The sequence below is a fragment of the Lasiodiplodia theobromae genome, assembly GCF_012971845.1.
Source record: "Lasiodiplodia theobromae strain AM2As chromosome Unknown scaffold_35, whole genome shotgun sequence".
NCBI classification, from domain to species: Eukaryota; Fungi; Ascomycota; class Dothideomycetes; order Botryosphaeriales; family Botryosphaeriaceae; genus Lasiodiplodia; species Lasiodiplodia theobromae.
This window is the reverse complement of record NW_023336514.1, coordinates 242,911-259,830: the sequence shown is the minus strand read 5'-3', so window position 1 is coordinate 259,830 and position 16,920 is coordinate 242,911. Positions and strand designations below refer to the sequence as shown.

The following is a 16,920-nucleotide window of genomic DNA, read 5'->3' as shown; positions in this document are numbered from 1 at the left end:
CCATATGAAGTCCGCTTTACTCCCCACAAAGAGGTCGGTCCACTCGTATTCGTTAATCCACACTTCTCGATCGTTCTCTACTGTTACATCCGTAGTTGATGACGTCTGTGTAGTGGTGGTCCTTTTTTGAGGCAGAATGACTTTCGCGATGAATTTGCTCTGTTCATTCTAACCGTTATGCTCGTGATTCCTTACACAGTTCCTCGTAGGTCACTTGAATACTATTCTTTAAGACGCATCCGTACACCTTCTCCATTCTGTTCAGAGTTAAGTCTCATACTAAACGACTTACCGCGACGAATCAGCTGGATAAGCTTGCGGACTTTGCACAAAAGAAAATTTCCTTGATACACCACACCACCACGACGGGCTTAACATCAGCACATATCCTTTGCATCTGGTGCTTTTACGAAGGTAGGTCAGGGATGCCCCGCTCGCCGTGTTCGGATAGATCCCCAGGGGCTCGGCCGAGGCGGCAATATCTTTAGCCATCCCACAAGTTTTCGATTGCACCTTATGTGACATCTCCTTGACAGATATACGACTGCTGGTGGATCGAAGACTAAAGACCGATTGCCTATAGCCGATAACCGAGGACTCGGGACTGATAGAAGTCGTGAATGAGGACTAATATGCATGGTGAACTAGGTTTTCCTCGGCCTTTCTCGCCGCCGCAGTACACTTTCCCCACCGTACCTACCTCGTCATCGCCCTTGGTCCATAGCGGGCGCAAAGCCGGCTGAGACGACCTATGAATCCATCATCATCATCTTCATCGCTCTTTCAGCATCAGACTCACATGCCCAGCACCTATCCCTTCTCACATTTCAGGCTCATGGCTTAGCTTGTAAAGGAATTCAGCAGTCTACGACACGACAGATCTCTCGCCCCTACTCCTTCGTCCTCCCCCTCTTCGGCACCCGCATCACCCAGTACAGCGCCATCGCCCCAACAACATTAAACCCGACATACACCCACATCAACCCGAAATTCCACCACGCCTCGCCGTACGGCGCATCGACGTTCGCCAGGTACGCATCCGTGCTGCCCAGCCGACAGAAGCGGCACGCGTCGGTCGCGGCCGGGTCCAGCAGGTAGCCGCCGCTGCGAGCGATGTACGGCGCCATGTACGTGCCGCACGTCTGGCCCGCGGGCGGCGCGAAGCTGACGTACTCGTTGGCCGCGCACGATACGTCGGCGCGGGCGATGCCAGTCGATAGGATGCCGCTGACGAGGTAGGTGAAGGGGTTGACGCGGTAGAGGAAGTGCCAGAAGCCTGGCATGGCGTCTTTGCGGACCAGGACGCTGGTTGGGCGTGTGTCAGGTGGGTTGTGTTGAGGCTGGAGGGTAGGGGTAGGGGTGGTGGTGGTACTTACCCGCAGAAGATGAGGAGGAGGTTGAAGATCATGGAGGTGATGCTGCCGGCGGTGTCGACGGACTCGAGACCGGCGGTGATGAAGTAGGTGAAGGTGGTGGTGAAGAGGAGGTAGATCCAGATGAAGAGGAACATCTTGAAGCCGCGCAGCGTCGTGTCGTCGGATAGTTCGGCGTTGCGGTACAGGCCGATGGGATAGTACCAGCAGAAAAAGAAGAGGACAGCCATCAGGGAATTCCAGCAGACCTCGATGCCAATGTTGCTCAGTATGAAGACTGCTTGAAGGTTAGACTGATCTCATTTGCATCGAGGTGCGACTTACCTTTCCATCCGTACATCTTCGAGGGCCTTTCTCTGCTCTCAAAAATGGATCGATGCATGACGAATACCGGAGCAATCTGCTCGCTGAGCTGTATGAACAACAGCATACTCATAAGAACAGAGTACATCTGGTTTTGAAGCCCTTGGATGGTGTTTTCAGCCATGTAGAAACTGAAGCCAACAAAGAGACCCTTGGAAACCCATTAGCTTCTTCCTCTTGCAGGACGAGGGTGGCTTACACTCAAAACGACAAGACTCAGTTTCGAGTAGATGTAGACAGGACTTCTCCAGTACTGCTGAGCCACGCGCTTCTGAACCTGCCAGTACTGTGCCCAGAAGGACACTGCGTACTCCGAGTGCTGGTTGTCATCCACCTGCGCTGGAATTGAAACTGCAGCCAAGTCCTTGAGGCTCTGGAGTTCCTGTTTCACATGAAGGTATTCGTTTGAAGACCGCCAGACGCTCGGCCAGTCGACGGTTGTGTGCGCTCCGGGCGCCGCTCCAATGACATGCAGCATCCACTCGGCTGGATTTTCGCCCGGCGGGCACGGCGACGCGCCATTGCGCTCGAGATACTCGATCAGCGTAGATGCACCCTTGCCGACCTCTGCAGCATGAGCAGTTAGCACGAGTCGGGCCACACTGCAGCAGGACAACTCACCTCCGAAATACACCGTCCTGCCACCACGAGCCAGGAGCAGCAGCCGGTCGAATCTCTGGAAAAGCATGGCCGATGGCTGGTGGATGGTGCAAAGGATCGCTTGGCCGTTGTTGGTCAGCTTTTGCATCAGGTCGCAGATAGCCCAGGACGTCTGTGAATCCAGGCCAGAAGTCGGTTCGTCTAGGAATAGCAGCAATTGCGGTCGCGCGGCCAGCTCGATGCCGATCGTCAGCCTCTTCCGTTGCTCGATGTTCAAACCCTCGCCTGGCACGCCGATAATAGCGTCAGCGTATTCTTCCATATCCAGTAACTTGAGGACTTCGTCGACGTAGGCCAGCTTTTCCGCGCGCGGGATATGTTGCCCTTGTCTCAGCAATGCACTGAACTCCAACGCCTCGCGGATCGTCGACGAAGCCAAGTGAATGTCTTGCTGCTGTACGTATCCAGTCTTCCGCTGGAAAGATGCGTCTCTGGGTTGTCCATTCACGAGCATGTCACCAGTGACGACACCCATGGTCACCCTAGTTGCAAGAACGTCCAGGAGCGTTGTTTTGCCCGCGCCGGATGCGCCCTTGTTCACTCATTAGCCAGACTACTCGGGAAGGACGGCGCCATCGTAGCACTCACCATCAAGGCAGTAAGCGTGCCCGGTTTGACCCAGCCGTCAACATGGTCCAGTATCCTGCGCTCTTCGTTCTTGATCTTGATATCGTAGCAGACGTCCTCCCAATGGAAAACGTCCTGGTGCTTCTCGATCGACGGAGGCGCGTCCGACGGACGTACGGCAGCGGCTAAGGGCTTCTCCGCCGCACCAGCGCCCTCGACGTCGCGACCGCTCGACCGTGCCGGGACCTTGGAACGCAGGAAGAGGAGCACTTCGCCTTTGCCTTTCTTCTCCGAGACCAGCTCCGCGGCGATGAGGTAGAGTATCGTCAGCCCGACCAAGAAGCCGAACATGATGCCGACGTTCCTGTGGCAAAGATTTTAGCCGCTTGCCCGCCATCGACAGAAAGGGGCGGTTGGGACTTACCTCCATTTGTGACCGTTCTGGTACTGGAAACTGGATACGGTGTATGCATCTCCGTTCACCGTCTGAGACATCGGCACGCTCCCGATGGCGGAGCAGACTTGTTGGTCTGGCGCTAGGCCCGAGTAACCCGGTCCGGACGGTACGAATGCCGCACAGCTGAAGTTCCTGCCGTGGAACTCGTTGACCATGAGTGCTTCGAACGAATAGGCGATGGGGTTGACGTAGTTGATCCATCGGGACCAGCCGCGCATGTAGGAGATAGGGATGCTGAACCCTGTGTACATGACGAGACCGTAGATCAAGACCGCGGTGGGCACCATTGCCTGGGGCAGAGTGCGCGAGAGGGATGCGATAAGCCGGAAGATGCTCGACATGGCGAGGGTGCTGACGAATGAGACAAAGAGGAAGAAGAAGAACGCCCCAGGTTCTCTCCGCAGGTTTGGGAGGAAGTAGATGATGAGGTTGAAAAGGATGCTGTTGACCACTTTGTACGGTAGGTCCATCAACATACTTGAGATGGCTTCGGCTGAGGGATGGTAGTATGCGTATCGGGCATGCTTCTCAACGATGGGTCGTTGCTCGTAAAGAGTGAGAATCTGTCGCTTGTCAGTCTCTGTAGCTGTGGCCATCATATTATGCTTACCTCAAGAGCACTTCCAAATGCGTTCAGGAGGAGAGCAAAGAAAATGACACCGCCTCTGCCATAGAAGCTGTTGGTGTCAGCCTTCATGTTGTAAAAAACCGATCCCAAACAGAGTGCAAGAGAGATGTTAGACACCAGCTGCGTCAGACTAAGTGACGGGTCACCCAAAAGCCTCCTGTAACCTCTCCAGAGACAAAGTCTGACTTGCTGCGAATACGAAAGTACGTAGGGAGAGTGCGATCGCTGGCCACGAGATTGCTGTGCCCGGAATGACTCCGAGAATTTCGCGCTGTCCTCACCGCCAATGGGGTACCTCTGATTGTAGTTCTCGATATCTTCGAGGAGATCCATGCGAGCCTGGCTGGCCTTCCATCGCCGCGCGAACTCATCCGCGGTACGAGGGGCCAAATTCTCATAGCCCGGCCTGATGATCCTCTCAGCTGGACTGGTCATCGACGTCAGGAAGTCGGGCGTAGTCTGGCGGTCAGGACCTAGGAAGTGTCAGTTGCGGCGGGTGGGTACCAGGGGGGGCAAGCCTTACACTCAAATCCAAGGTCTTGGAAATATTGCTTCGCTTCGTCTATTCTCCCGAAATAGATCTGCCTGCCCTCGTACAGAACCGTGACTTTGTCGAATAGCTGAATCAACGTGAGTTTGGCTCCTCATGAGAATTGGTAGAGGCTTCTTACATCGTAAGCTTTTTGCGGCGCTTGATAAATGGCGACCATAGCTGTAGACTCTGCTAGTTCTGTTGATTGCTTCAAGTTCTTACAGAACTCAATAGCATTGGCACTGTCCAAGCCGCGAGTGCTGTTGTCCCAGCACTGTAGTGGTGAGCGGCCCAGAGTCGCCTCGGCGATGCTCACTCTCTTCCGCTCTCCGCCGCTCACTCCACGTATGAAGTCATTACCTACGCGCGTGTTGACGGTATGAAGAATACCATACATGGCCATTGTTGCGTCGCGGATGTTTTGGGTGTAGACCGATGACGATATTCCACCTGGAAGTTTCGAGGGAGCACGAGCTCGGGCGGCAAACGACAATGTCTCGCCGACGGTGAGCATTGGAAAGTGGATGTCATTTTCGGCGGTGTATATGGCCTCGCCTCTGTACTGGTGATGCATGGCCTTGGCACTTATGCCTGTTGCTCGTTAGTGATAGCGCTTGTGTCTGATTCGGGCCATGCTTGCCTTGGTAGTTGAATTCTGACTGTTCGTCGACAGTGATGCCTTCAGTTTCTCCTGCAATGGTCTTCAATAATGTCGTACAGCCTGATCCCGGGGGACCCAGCACAACAAGCATTTCCCCGGCTTCGACAACGCCTTCAAAGTCGCGTAGAATGCTGACTCGTTCGCCAGTCTGGCCAAGGATTCTTCGTCCCGCTTGCAAGATCGAGAGTGCCACGTTGGCAACGGTCTTCTGATAGTCGGCCCCTTCTGCGTAGCCGTGAACGTTAAGATTCTTGAACGCGACCCCCACCTTGCGTCGGGGCCCGACGTTGGGGTCCAAGTCCTCTACCCTCAGAAGAGTTTTTACCCATTTGCGCGGACTAAAGGACGGCGAGTTGGGGTCCAAATCAGACCCGGACTCTGGATGGAAAAGACCGGCCGGCTCATGGGTAAGAAACATGGAATGTCTGCTCATCTCCCTAGCAAGGGATCTGATGTCTTCCGCTGTTCGGAACTCGGTGTCGTCAGACGATTCATCCGGTGACTCCGGAAATATCGCCCTGTGGTCAGTAGAGTCTCTACTCTGCCTCAAAGTCATTTCGTCTGCCGGCACATCCGTGTTCCTGATATCCGTGTCAAGCATGGTTGCGCAAGTCGGGATTGGCGTTGATCCTTTCGAATAGGAGAGATCCCGGGTACAGGTGAAAGAGGTGCATTTAGAAGAGCCACAGTCGTTCTTATATTCCGGCTGAAGAATACGCCAATATAACCTGGAAACTTGGCTCTGTATGGACGCAGGCACCTGCGGGCGCCATGATCGGGATTTACCGTCTTTGGAAAAGAGGAGTAGTCTCTACACCAAGCGCTGTAGTGACTAGGCCCGGGGGCTCATTACAAACAATGCAGGCAGTTCCCGTGAGATTAGGGCTTTTCCGAGAGATATAGTAGTAGAGACCAATCGGAGTTGACCCTGCCGACCACCTGAACTTGGAGAAGACCCGAGCTTGAACCCCCGAGCTTCCGAACCCCCGAACCCATGCACCAAATCCGATTCGTCTTCCAAGACAAGCTGTATTGAAACATCTCTGACTAACAATTTGTGGAGACAATCTACGGCTCCATTTGACCATCAATACCAGCAGCTAAATTTGTAAGCACTTTGCAAATCAGGAGAAAGGAATCAATTGAATTTTCAAAGTAGCCCCACTCGTTTCCCTTTCACGGGTCGACACTCCGACCTAGAGCACTCTGGCTGATATCTTGTTTACCCTCTCTATTTCCTTGACCGTGATTGGAGCTTCCAGCTTGATACATCCGAGTGATTGGAATCTGTTGGACCAGCCCTCTGTCTGTCATATTATTACTGCTCGAGTAGATCCGCCCCGCTCGGTTATTCCGCCGTCAGAAATTTTTTATGATTGTAATATAAGGTAGGTAGTTGAAGCTCTCGTCCGGACGAAAATAGAGAATCTTTAATTCTACATACACACCCGGACGATAGCTTCAGCTACCTACGTAACAGTTTCAAGCACAAGCGCTCTCATCTAAGGTATCAAGGGCGCAGCAGTAGTAAACGGACCAAATAAACCCATTAGGTCCAACCCCGAGCCCAGATTATCAATACCAATAAAACCTGCGCCCAAAAAAGACTGATCGGGCATTGCCACTTGGTCAATTCCATTAGGGCCGTGTTGCTGCTTCGTTGACTTCAGTACATTGGCCTGGCGTCGATTGGAAGCGGCTAGAGTAGACATACCTCAAGCGCCCTTGGGTCATTCATTCCAAGAGGCGGTCTCCAATCACCCCAATGCGCAGGGGACATGTCGGTGTTTGGAGTGCTCACTTGGGCTTGCGGTTTTTCAGACTGCGCAGAGTGAACGTGTTGTCGGGCGATGTGGGTGAACTCGGCAAGCATCCCGCATGGAAACGCTCCGCCGCTTGCAAGGTCCAGCCGGCTGAAGTAACCAGAGGCGATGTCCAAGAGCTTGAGGTTCAGACTTGTGTCCGGATGAGTGGGATTGTGTACGGTGAAGTCGAAGAGGATGAATAGTGCTGCGAGAGGCATGCTGCTCAGCATCCTGACCGTGTGTCAGCTCGCGAGAGAATGTAAAGGAGAAGATGTGGCTGTACCAGGTTGGCATGTAAGATTCCTGGTTTATGTGAATGGACAGATCCACGATAGACCGTGCCGTGCTGACCAATGTATCCAAGCTCTTCGCCTGACGTTCTCCACTACCTGATACATATGTATTAGCGCCTTGACCCCCTGTTTGGCTCGCCCACTGAGAGTGGATTCCGTTCCCTTACCCACGTGAATGGTCAGCCGAGACAACACTGCGACAAGGTTGTAGTACGAGAGCCGGATTCTGAGGGCGATCTGCAAAGAACCAAGCGTGGACTTGTGGGATGCTGGTATGGGGTGTTCAGGCTGAAATTCTTGTGGGAGGGAAGCTTTCCATTGCTCCAGCTCGGCACGCCTAGAATCGATTGCCTGGTAATACTCCTCACGCGACTGAAGTGTAGCACTCACGGAAAAGAGTGACGCGTACGTCTTCGTGAGGATCCGGGCAAGGCGAGCATATGTTACAAGCCAGTCAAAGTGGCCAAAATGAGGCTCCGGACTTTTTGGAACGGCGCATCCGATATCCTCATCGGCAATAGTCTAAAAAGTCAGCTTTCCGTACGACTTTCGTGTACTGAGTCACTGCTTACAGAGGGCCTCCCATCGGTGAAGCAAATCTCTTTCTCTAGGCAGTAAACAACCCAGAAAGTTCTCGATACAGTTTCCGCGCCCGCCTTTGAAAGGCTCACATGGTAAAAGACGAGCTCTCGAGCTGCACGGGCTGTCTCGTTTATGAGCCAATCGTCGATCGGCATACCAAGATAGTTGCGGGAGAAGATCGTCTACGGAATGGTCAGCTTACAAGTCAGATAGGCCCTACCATCAAATCGATGGGAAGCTCACCATTGCTGTCATAGCCTGTGACCGTTAGTTACTGCCACCAAATCACAGTCATGGGAGAACCAAACCTGAGTATGAAACAGAGTTGCTTTCTGGAAGGTGAACTTTGGAATGAGGGAGATGGCGGCCTTGAAAAAGTTCCATGCCTTCCCCTTGCCTGGCGTAAATGTCCCCTCGCCATGATACTGACAGCCAATAGCGAGCACGGCATAGTAAAGGGCGGCCCAGGCGGGGTCTTGCGCCAGCAGTGGTCCAGCTTGAGGGCCGAAAGCCCGCTGCACAAAAACGTCCTGATCAAGAAAAGGGTACAGTGGATGTAAATACTCGAAGTACGCTGGATCTGTTAGTAGGTGATAAGATGCGGTGAGAGCAAGGACATGTCACATTCGACGTAGGCCTTCCGGGAAGAGTCTGACTCTTGCTTGCATGATTCCAAGGTAGGCTTTGCGTTGAAGCAAGAAGCGACAAAGTCCATCGCCTCTATTTTCTCTCCTACAGTTGATTCAATTTTCTCGAGAAGGTCCTTCACTTTGTCGTGGCCCAAGCGCTGGTTCAGAGCCAATAGCCGTCTCTCAGAAAAGAAGGCAATATTGGAACTCACGACTGGTAGTTTCTTATCAATTAAGCGAAGACCACCACCGGATCTTTCGACTTACTGTGATGGTTACTTGCACGGAAAATGCCTTCAGATACCTTCCGATCGGTGACTGTGCGGTCCTCGAGCAAATGGTCAATGTACAACGTCATTCCTTTTGCCTGGACCCGATAACTTGGTGGCGTATATTTTGGCCATAGTGTTTCTTGAACGGAAGAAGCGCCTTCTGGTGACTCCTGTACCTCCAGTGACGAACTTTGAGCTAAGAACAAACGTAAGTCGGCCGCGGATGACAGGGGAAAGGTGTTCGTACAGGCTCTGGACGAACTTTCCAACCTTCGTGCACGTCTCTTGTGAGCACTGAAGTGACATGCAGTGTTGCGTCTCTGATCAATTTGTCAGCGAAAGCACGAAGAATGCGCATCAGGGGTCGGCTTCCCTGGCAGTGGATGCAGATCGAGTCTGTCTCGTTCCGCTCTGGAGTGCCATACGGTGAGTAATACTCCGACCGTGACACTCATGGTTCTTACTGGTACATCGGACCTTCCTGTCTTTGCAGGCGTCGCAACTTTTGCCGATTTTCACTGGATTCATGCTTGCTCGGACGATAGGTTCGGTAGGACGAAGGAGGAGAGTGTGGGGCGGAGAGGCTTCCCTCGGGATCTGACAAATTAAGTACGAAGTGCCTCCAATTCCAAACTTCGGCTCTTGGAGTAGGCCAAGAAGCCGAAACGCAGGTGTCAACGTAGTGACGATCGTACGAGAATCCAACTCAGAATCCCAATCGGGTATAAAACGCGCGAAGAATATTCTAAATGTGGCAGTGCCTCGTGTGCTTACTCATGCAGGCAGCTTAATTCCTCTACCGCGATTCGTTGCACTGCTGTTCGACTGCGTGTAATTGGATGGCGGGAATGCGGGCCCGGCACCGGAGTCCGCGGGTCGCGGCGGCCGAGTTCGGTTAAGCTCGGATGACCAAAGTCGTCTGCCTACAACATCGTGAGAGCCGACCGGCCGAATCTTGTCTTAGCGTTCATGGTACACCTTGCAGACCGGAAGATAGCAATGATGCTGCGAAGTATGTGGCAGTGCCCGCGAGGCTTTTACTGGATATGGATGACCTACAGGATGAGTCTCTCCGCGTTGAATGTGCAAGACGATACATATAAGCTCGAAGCCCTCGAAGAGGGAAAAGTATACTCATTGCAAATTGACACCACGAAACATGGACTACAATCTCGATCCTTCCAACTCACTGCGCGAAATCTCATCTTTCGCTGATGCACCGGCACAGTCTCCTTTGTCGATGTGGACGCTCTTAGCTTTCATACCTTTGGCCAGTGAGTAACCGCCAAAGATTCCAGGAGAGAATGTTCTAACACAATCTTGAGTTCTCATTGGACTCGTAACCAAAGGGCTGTACAACGTTTACCTCCACCCGCTGTCAAAGATCCCCGGTCCGTTCCTTTCGACATTCACCGAAGTCGTTTACCTGTGGTATTGGGTCAAGGGTGATCTGGTCAGCTACATCTATGACCTACACCGACAATATGGCAAAACAGTTCGCCTTGCGCCGAACAGGCTGAGCTTTCTCGATGGAGAGGTCTGGAAGGATCTCCACGGCTACAAGACTTCAGCCCACAAGGGGGTGACCGTCATGAAGGACCCGGAGCAGTACGGACCGGAGAGCAATGGACGCTTCTCGTTGCTCGCTACATTTGACGACGCCCATCACAAGGCTCTCAGGAAGGTTTTCCAGCCCGGATTTTCCGACCGCGCCCTCAAGGCCCAGGAGCACATCATCCGCGCTCACGTCAACAAGCTTGTTCGCAACGTCTCCCGATCCGTCGTCGCGGACCCCGAGCAACCGATCGATTTCGTCCGATGGTTCAACTGCACTACATTCGATATCATTGGCGAGCTTGCATTCGGAGAGAGCCTTGGGCTGCTTGACGACGGTAAAATGTACGGATGGGTTGAAAGTCTCAACGAGAGCCTCATCCTTGCGCCGTTCATTACGCTTGCGGATAGGTTCCCCTTGGTCACAAAATTGGTTACGATGATGCTGCCGGAGCGTGTTAAGAGCAGTCAACAACAGAGCACGCAGTACGCAACTGAAATGGTGGAGAAGCGGCTGGCAAAGGGGAAAGTCACGGAGAAGCCTGATTTCTGGAGCCTGGTCCTCAACAACGAGGACAGCAAAATTCTTGACGCTGAGGACATGAAGGCCAACGCGAACCTCTTCATGGCTGCTGGCTCCGAGACGACTGCAACCACGCTGTCCGGACTGATGTACAACCTCCTCTCCAATCCGGATAAACTGGAGAAACTTTTGCAGGAAATCCGCTCCAGCTTCACAACCGAAGAAGACCTTACCATTGAGAATATTCAGAAGCTCAAGTATCTGGGAGCTTGTTTCGATGAGTCTATGCGAAGTAAGTTCTTGACATCCCTTCTGAGACTATGACTGACAAATCGCGCCTCAGTGTACCCTGCGACTCCTCTGGGACCTCCACGCATCGTCCTCAATGGCGGCGGACAGGTGAACGGGCAATTCGTACCTGAGAAGGTAGGAGAGAGACCCCGTTTCATACGAATATACCTCTAACATTCTTGCAGACTACAGTTTCCATCTCGATCTACTCTACCTACCACTCGTCACACCACTTCAAGGATCACGACACCTTTGTCCCGGAGCGCTGGATGCCGTCCGACCCGTTGTACGAAAAGTACGCTGACGATCGCCGGGAAGTTTTCCAGCCATTCTCTTACGGGCCCAGGAACTGCATTGGCAAGAAGTAAGTTTAGACACTGGACTCCCTGGAAGCGCATCGGACTGATGATTTGAATAGCCTGGCTCTGCACGAGATGCGTTTGATTGCGGCTAGTCTGTTGTGGCACTTTGATTTCGAGCTTTGCGAGGCCAGCCGTGGCACTTGGACTAACCAGAAATGCTACTGGGGTCTGTGGTATAAAGATCCGCTCTGGCTTAAGGCGAAACCTATCGGAAAGAACGCAATCGCCTCGGCCTAGTTGCTCGACATTGGCACTACTTAACTATAAGCTTTTTCCTTTTATTGCAGCATGAGGGGCAAATTGTAAGAATATCATGCTTTGAGAGTGTTGTAGGAAGGCACAATGTATATTCACAAATTAGAGACTATAGTACTTCTTCAGCACAGCTCCATACATTTACATCGCCACGCAAGTTTCGACTTGTGTTCATTCCGAAGGATTCTAACGCCGTTTTCTACGGAAGTTTCCTAAAACGCCAAAGTTTACTTCCTTCAACAAACATAGCTTCTTCTTTTTCTGTAGCATATAATAGATCACCAGTACACCACTCACTCAATTCAGTAGCTCTCACCACCACCGCCAAACCTGTGACCGGGTTGCGCTTTCAACACTTTCTCATGCTGTGACAGAACAGGTTTCGTAACCAGATTCCTACCGAAGGGTGTATATGGTAGTCCTCCCTCGGGATTATGCTTGTTCGAAAGGGTGATGGTGAAGCGCATGTTGCAAGTCTTGCACTCCTCTAGCCCACCTGAGCGGAGGCTGAGTCATTTCTCATATTGGCGGGGCTGACCGCCTCAAAGAGTGTGCCAAGGACATCATGGCCGCTCAAGGCGTCTTTGAGCTGCGAGATGGCAGTTGTCTCATCGTTGACCCGTTGCTGGTCGCCGTGAGAGGACTGCTGACTTGAGTTGGGGCGCTGCAACGGCTGGAAACTGTCGAGTTGCGGGTTGCTGACCCTTCGCACAGACACGCTGCTGTCGTCATTACTGTTTGAGTCCATTTGTTTCGGCGACGGGTAGAATTGCTTCTTGTCTTTCAAGCAGGTTTTCGTGTGTTGTCTGCAGAGAGGTGCATCGGCTGGCGACGCCGGATCAGGCTGGTCCGTGAACTTTCAAGAGGTAGTACTGCGGAAATCATTGGCCAGCGTCGGGGCCGCTACTGTTATGTGCATTGTCGTAGTCGGTAGCGCTAGCATCTGCGAAAAGTGGCTTCATAGAGTCTTCCTCCGATTCGAAGTAATCAAGCAGTGCGTTCTTCGGGGAAATCGTCCTGGGATCGGACGTGCCTGACTGCCGCTGCATTTTCCCGCCATTGTCGAAGCTGCTTTGGTCGGATATCGATGGCCTCTGCGTGGTCGCGGACGGCGCGCCGTGGACCTCTTCGTAGTGTTGCAGCAGCTCGTGCAGACTATCCAGGGTGAGACCGCAGCAGTTGAAGTCTTTCATGAAATTTGCCTCCATCTTTGGCAGATACGGCTCGCGCGATTGCTCCGCGGTAGCTTGATGCATCTGAGTCGAGGAGAAGGTGTCACTTGGGCCACTCGGCGGTGCGAGCGGCGACCCCTGTTTGAAGGGACTGATTCCGCGTGAAGAATACTCTGGCAACTTCGAACGAGCCTGATGAGCGGCCTGTAATCTGTCTGTTAGGAGGTTCTGGAAAGAAGGCGGTATTGTAGCATTGGAGGACTGCGCTGACTGCGCTGACTGCGCTGACTGCGCTGACTGTTTAGCAACCCAGGCCATGGCGGTCAGGTTGCGTAATTCATCTGCGTACCGATGCAGAGGTGAAGGATTATCGTAATGCTGATCCATCAGGGCCTGTTTCATAGCCATAGGCACTGCTATTTCTCCGCCATTGAGCCTGAGCTCCAGATTACAGGGCGGAGAGTGTGCCCGGTGGTACTTCAGGCCGTTCAGGTTCTTGTATCGCTTGCCGCACGTCTCACAACGGTGCGGCTTTTCCTTCTCCATGCCGATGGTGCCAGGATATGGCACGGAAGTCTCCGGATCGATAACAGAAAAGGTGCCGTCCGCATTTTCCATAAGCTGTTGGTTTTGGTGTCCGTGCTGCACAGAAATCCAAGAGTTAGTGATAGAGATCATCCAATTCTTTTGTTATCGGGAGCCCTTTACTCACCTGCTTGTGGTACTTCAGACCGTTCTGGTTCTTGTATGCCTTTTCACACCCAATCACCGGGCACTTGAATGGTTTAAAAGGGATCTGCTCCTCGGGCTCGATGTCGACGCCGACAGCGTCGGACCAGTCCTCGTTCTCATCCTCGTCGACCTCGGCGAGGCTCTGATTGCGTGACATGGAGCCCCGAGGCTCGGCGGCGGGGATCTTGATCTCAACGTTCAACTTTTCTGAATTGCTCGTGCGCTGATTGGGCTGCGAGAGACTCTCATGACTCTCGTCAGAGACAGTCGTCACGATACTTGCGATACCGACCAACTTCGGGGATGTGGGGTCGTAGTTAGCTGCAGCATGGTCAGCAAAGGCTCATTTTCTGTGCGGCCAGCTTCGGCAGCTTGTGCGGGACAGACCATAGACCTGGGGGCTGCCGCGGACAGACTGGGGTGGCAGGCTGTCGTCATCATGATGATTGGTCATCTCATTTGGCAACGAATGCTTATTCAAAGTTTCTTTGACATCCTCATCATCCGCGATGCTCGAGAGCAACTGCTGGTTGATGGCCTCGGACGGATCTGCTTGCTGTATAACACGAAGTATGCAGTCGTCGAGATGCAAGTAAAACTCTCGGGCGTCGGAAAAGGTGACCGAGCAAGTAGAACAGGTGCCTGCTGCGCTAGTGCCATTATATGTCGTCTTCTTACGACTGTTGGGGATGGTCTGCTCAACGCCGTGAACCGAGATTAAGTGGCGCTTGAAGACGTCGACGCGGTTGAACGACTTCTCGGCCGCAGAGCCGGAGCCGGAACAGAAGCCGCACACCATTGTTCCTTTATAATGGGTCAAGGTGTGCCTGTTCATGTCATACTTCCTAGCGAAACCCTTAATGTGATATTCCTGCGAGGAGAGTCAGTACTGACCGATCACATGAGACGTGGTAGAGGGTCTAAGCTTACACAAGTCGTGATAGGACACTTCTCCGGGCGCTCGCCAATGTGAGTAAGCATGTGAGCGTTGAGGTCCCTGAATACGCGGCCACATCCCTCGACGGGACACATCCCCTTCTCCCTTGACTCTTCGTCAAGCTCGAAGCTGTTGCTTCGACCGTTCTCAGACGACGCCATAGTAGATGATTCATCAGAGCCCGCATCGGACTCTGCAGTTCGTGGAATGGCACCAAGGGCAACTTCTTCCATATGTCTGGCAAAGTGCAGTGAGATAGCATTCATGCCATCACCTGTCTCCTCGAGACATAGCGGACATATCGCACTTTTCCATGTGGGAGCAAACCCGTGCTGGTTCCCGAGATGTGCTGTCAAGGCATCCCGATCTTCGAAGAAACACCTCTCGGAAGGGCAGTCATCGAAGATGCAGACATACGCGAGCACGTCAGAGAAGACGTGCTTTCTATTAGAAATTAGCAGGGATGGATATTTACCAAGAAGGGTAACCTACTTCCATGCACCAGTCCGCCTAATACGCACAATACTGTTGCAAATGTCGCACACGAAAGGCCAGCCTCTTCTACCTTCTTCAGATAGGGGCGGAAGCCGCCTGTGACTAGCTTCAGCTCTCTTGGATACCTCTGTTTCTGCATACAAAAAAGATCCTCGAGGGACGCCAAACGCTGACTGCGCAGGCACGGACGTTCCAAGGCCAGAATCGTGGAACTTTGACATATTCTCCGTTTCGCCGATAGGACTTCCCTCCCTTTGGGCATTCTCCTCTCGGGATTTATGGATACGCATGTAACGTTCCCAATTGCATTTACCAAGGACTTCCACGAGGGAGGCACTTGCGTTGGGAAATCTGATGCTGATCTGGTCTGCGTAGTATTGGTGTGCCGGGCGGTCGTTAAGCTGACTGTGAGCCGCGACTTGTTCGAAGACTGTGCCAGACGGAATGGACTCCTCCAAGATAGGGCCAAGCACGTTGAGCCGAGAAACTTTCGAGTCGAGAATTTCACACAAATCTTGAATGTTCCTTGTTTCCTCGCGACCGGGTGTCTCCGTGTCCATGATTATGCCTCGAGCTTTGTCAACTCGAGCATGGATATTGGATTTCTGTCGTATATCGTCCCGGTAAGTCGTAAGCGGGAGGGTAGCATTCAAGAGGTCTACCAAGAATATTAGTATCACACACGCGAAGAATAGGGTTGCCTTACCATGGCTCAGGAAATCTGCCAATGAGATGAGGGTGGCCAAAGTCAGGTCGCGATTCTCTTCCGAGTGCTCCAGGGCCTTGTCAAGATGACCGCTCAACGCGCCAAACTCATCGTCCCAGAAAATCAATGTGGCCAGGTTGCTCTCTAAAGTCTTGACCAGCAGTTGACTAGCCGCTCCAACAAGAGGCAGTGGTTGCCCAGACTTGGGAAAGGTCTCTGTCCCTTGTCCTGAGGAATTGCTGTTGGGCGCTTCCGGTTTTTGCCGGGTCGATTTTACGATGTAGCCATCGCATATAAACCCGTCGCGTACACATTTATTGCATTTTGGCTTTCCTTCGTCGCACATTTTTTTGCGCTTCCTGCAGGTCACACAGCCCGATTTCGCCATTTTTCTGACTCGTCCCTCCTTTCTGCTCTGAGCGCTACTGGACTCATTGGCTGATTCAGAGCGCTGTGGTCCATCAGGGTGGTAGTTCTTTCTCGAAGCTGCGTCGAGTTCTCGGGCCTTGGTGGACAAAGCTTGGAGTATCTGGACACAGCTTCCAAACAGATTCCCAACAGGGCCAACTTCGTCATCATGTTTGACTGGCTCTTCAAAGTTTTGCACTTTCAGCTTCTCAATATCATCATCCGAGGCCATTCTGCAAGAAAAAAAGGGCGACGCTTTCGCTGGGTGATTTGTAGGCGCGGAATACTGCACAAGGCTGAGATTGCTGGGCACAGCCCAAACTTGTCGCCGGGTAACAGTGGTGGGAGATAGCCGTAGCCAGAGACGCGCGAACGGAGCGAAACTCGAATCCAGCAGGACTTAACAAAGAGGACGCGGCCAGCCTTTCTCTAGGAGAGTTTTTCAGCTGCGGGGCGTTCGCCCCCACTTTTCCAAGCCTGCATGCAGGCGGCGTGGCAACGCAGTGATTGGCTCCGGCGTGGTGTGGAGGCGCTTAGCCGCTGCAACAGGCTGCATGATAGCCTTGCTGCGCCTTGCTGCGCCTTACTGATAAACCGTCGCAGATTTCCTCAACATTTTAACACAACACAGGTGGCTCTCGCCATCAACAAGGCTGGCCCACC

The 16,920-nt window shown here is 52.8% G+C and overlaps 4 protein-coding genes across 4 annotated transcripts; 1 reads left to right on the top strand and 3 right to left on the bottom strand.

The window, feature by feature from the left end:
* Nucleotides 1–890: 890 nt before the first annotated feature.
* On the bottom strand, nucleotides 891–5,842 carry LTHEOB_10017 (ABC transporter-like protein; the record flags this gene model as incomplete). The annotated part of the gene is made up of 11 exons (XM_035506616.1): nucleotides 891–1,305; nucleotides 1,377–1,650; nucleotides 1,698–1,887; nucleotides 1,936–2,303; nucleotides 2,358–2,928; nucleotides 2,985–3,327; nucleotides 3,388–3,983; nucleotides 4,031–4,521; nucleotides 4,572–4,668; nucleotides 4,720–5,171; nucleotides 5,299–5,842. 11 exons carry the CDS (start codon nucleotides 5,840–5,842, stop codon nucleotides 891–893), a joined length of 4,341 nt encoding a protein of 1,446 aa, XP_035368329.1.
* A 1,098-nt stretch (nucleotides 5,843–6,940) lies between these two features.
* Nucleotides 6,941–8,167, bottom strand: LTHEOB_10016 (uncharacterized protein; the record flags this gene model as incomplete). Its single annotated transcript, XM_035506615.1, has 5 exons — nucleotides 6,941–7,277; nucleotides 7,330–7,435; nucleotides 7,507–7,861; nucleotides 7,912–8,103; nucleotides 8,165–8,167. 5 exons carry the CDS (start codon nucleotides 8,165–8,167, stop codon nucleotides 6,941–6,943), a joined length of 993 nt encoding a protein of 330 aa, XP_035368328.1.
* Nucleotides 8,168–9,981: 1,814 nt separating this feature from the next.
* Nucleotides 9,982–11,789, top strand: LTHEOB_10015 (Cytochrome P450; the record flags this gene model as incomplete). The annotated part of the gene is made up of 5 exons (XM_035506614.1): nucleotides 9,982–10,096; nucleotides 10,148–11,191; nucleotides 11,243–11,325; nucleotides 11,376–11,554; nucleotides 11,609–11,789. 5 exons carry the CDS (start codon nucleotides 9,982–9,984, stop codon nucleotides 11,787–11,789), a joined length of 1,602 nt encoding a protein of 533 aa, XP_035368327.1.
* A 505-nt stretch (nucleotides 11,790–12,294) lies between these two features.
* Nucleotides 12,295–12,555, bottom strand: LTHEOB_10014 (Fungal Zn binuclear cluster domain containing protein; the record flags this gene model as incomplete). The annotated part of the gene is made up of 1 exon (XM_035506613.1): nucleotides 12,295–12,555. One exon carries the CDS (start codon nucleotides 12,553–12,555, stop codon nucleotides 12,295–12,297), a length of 261 nt encoding a protein of 86 aa, XP_035368326.1.
* Nucleotides 12,556–16,920: the final 4,365 nt, after the last annotated feature.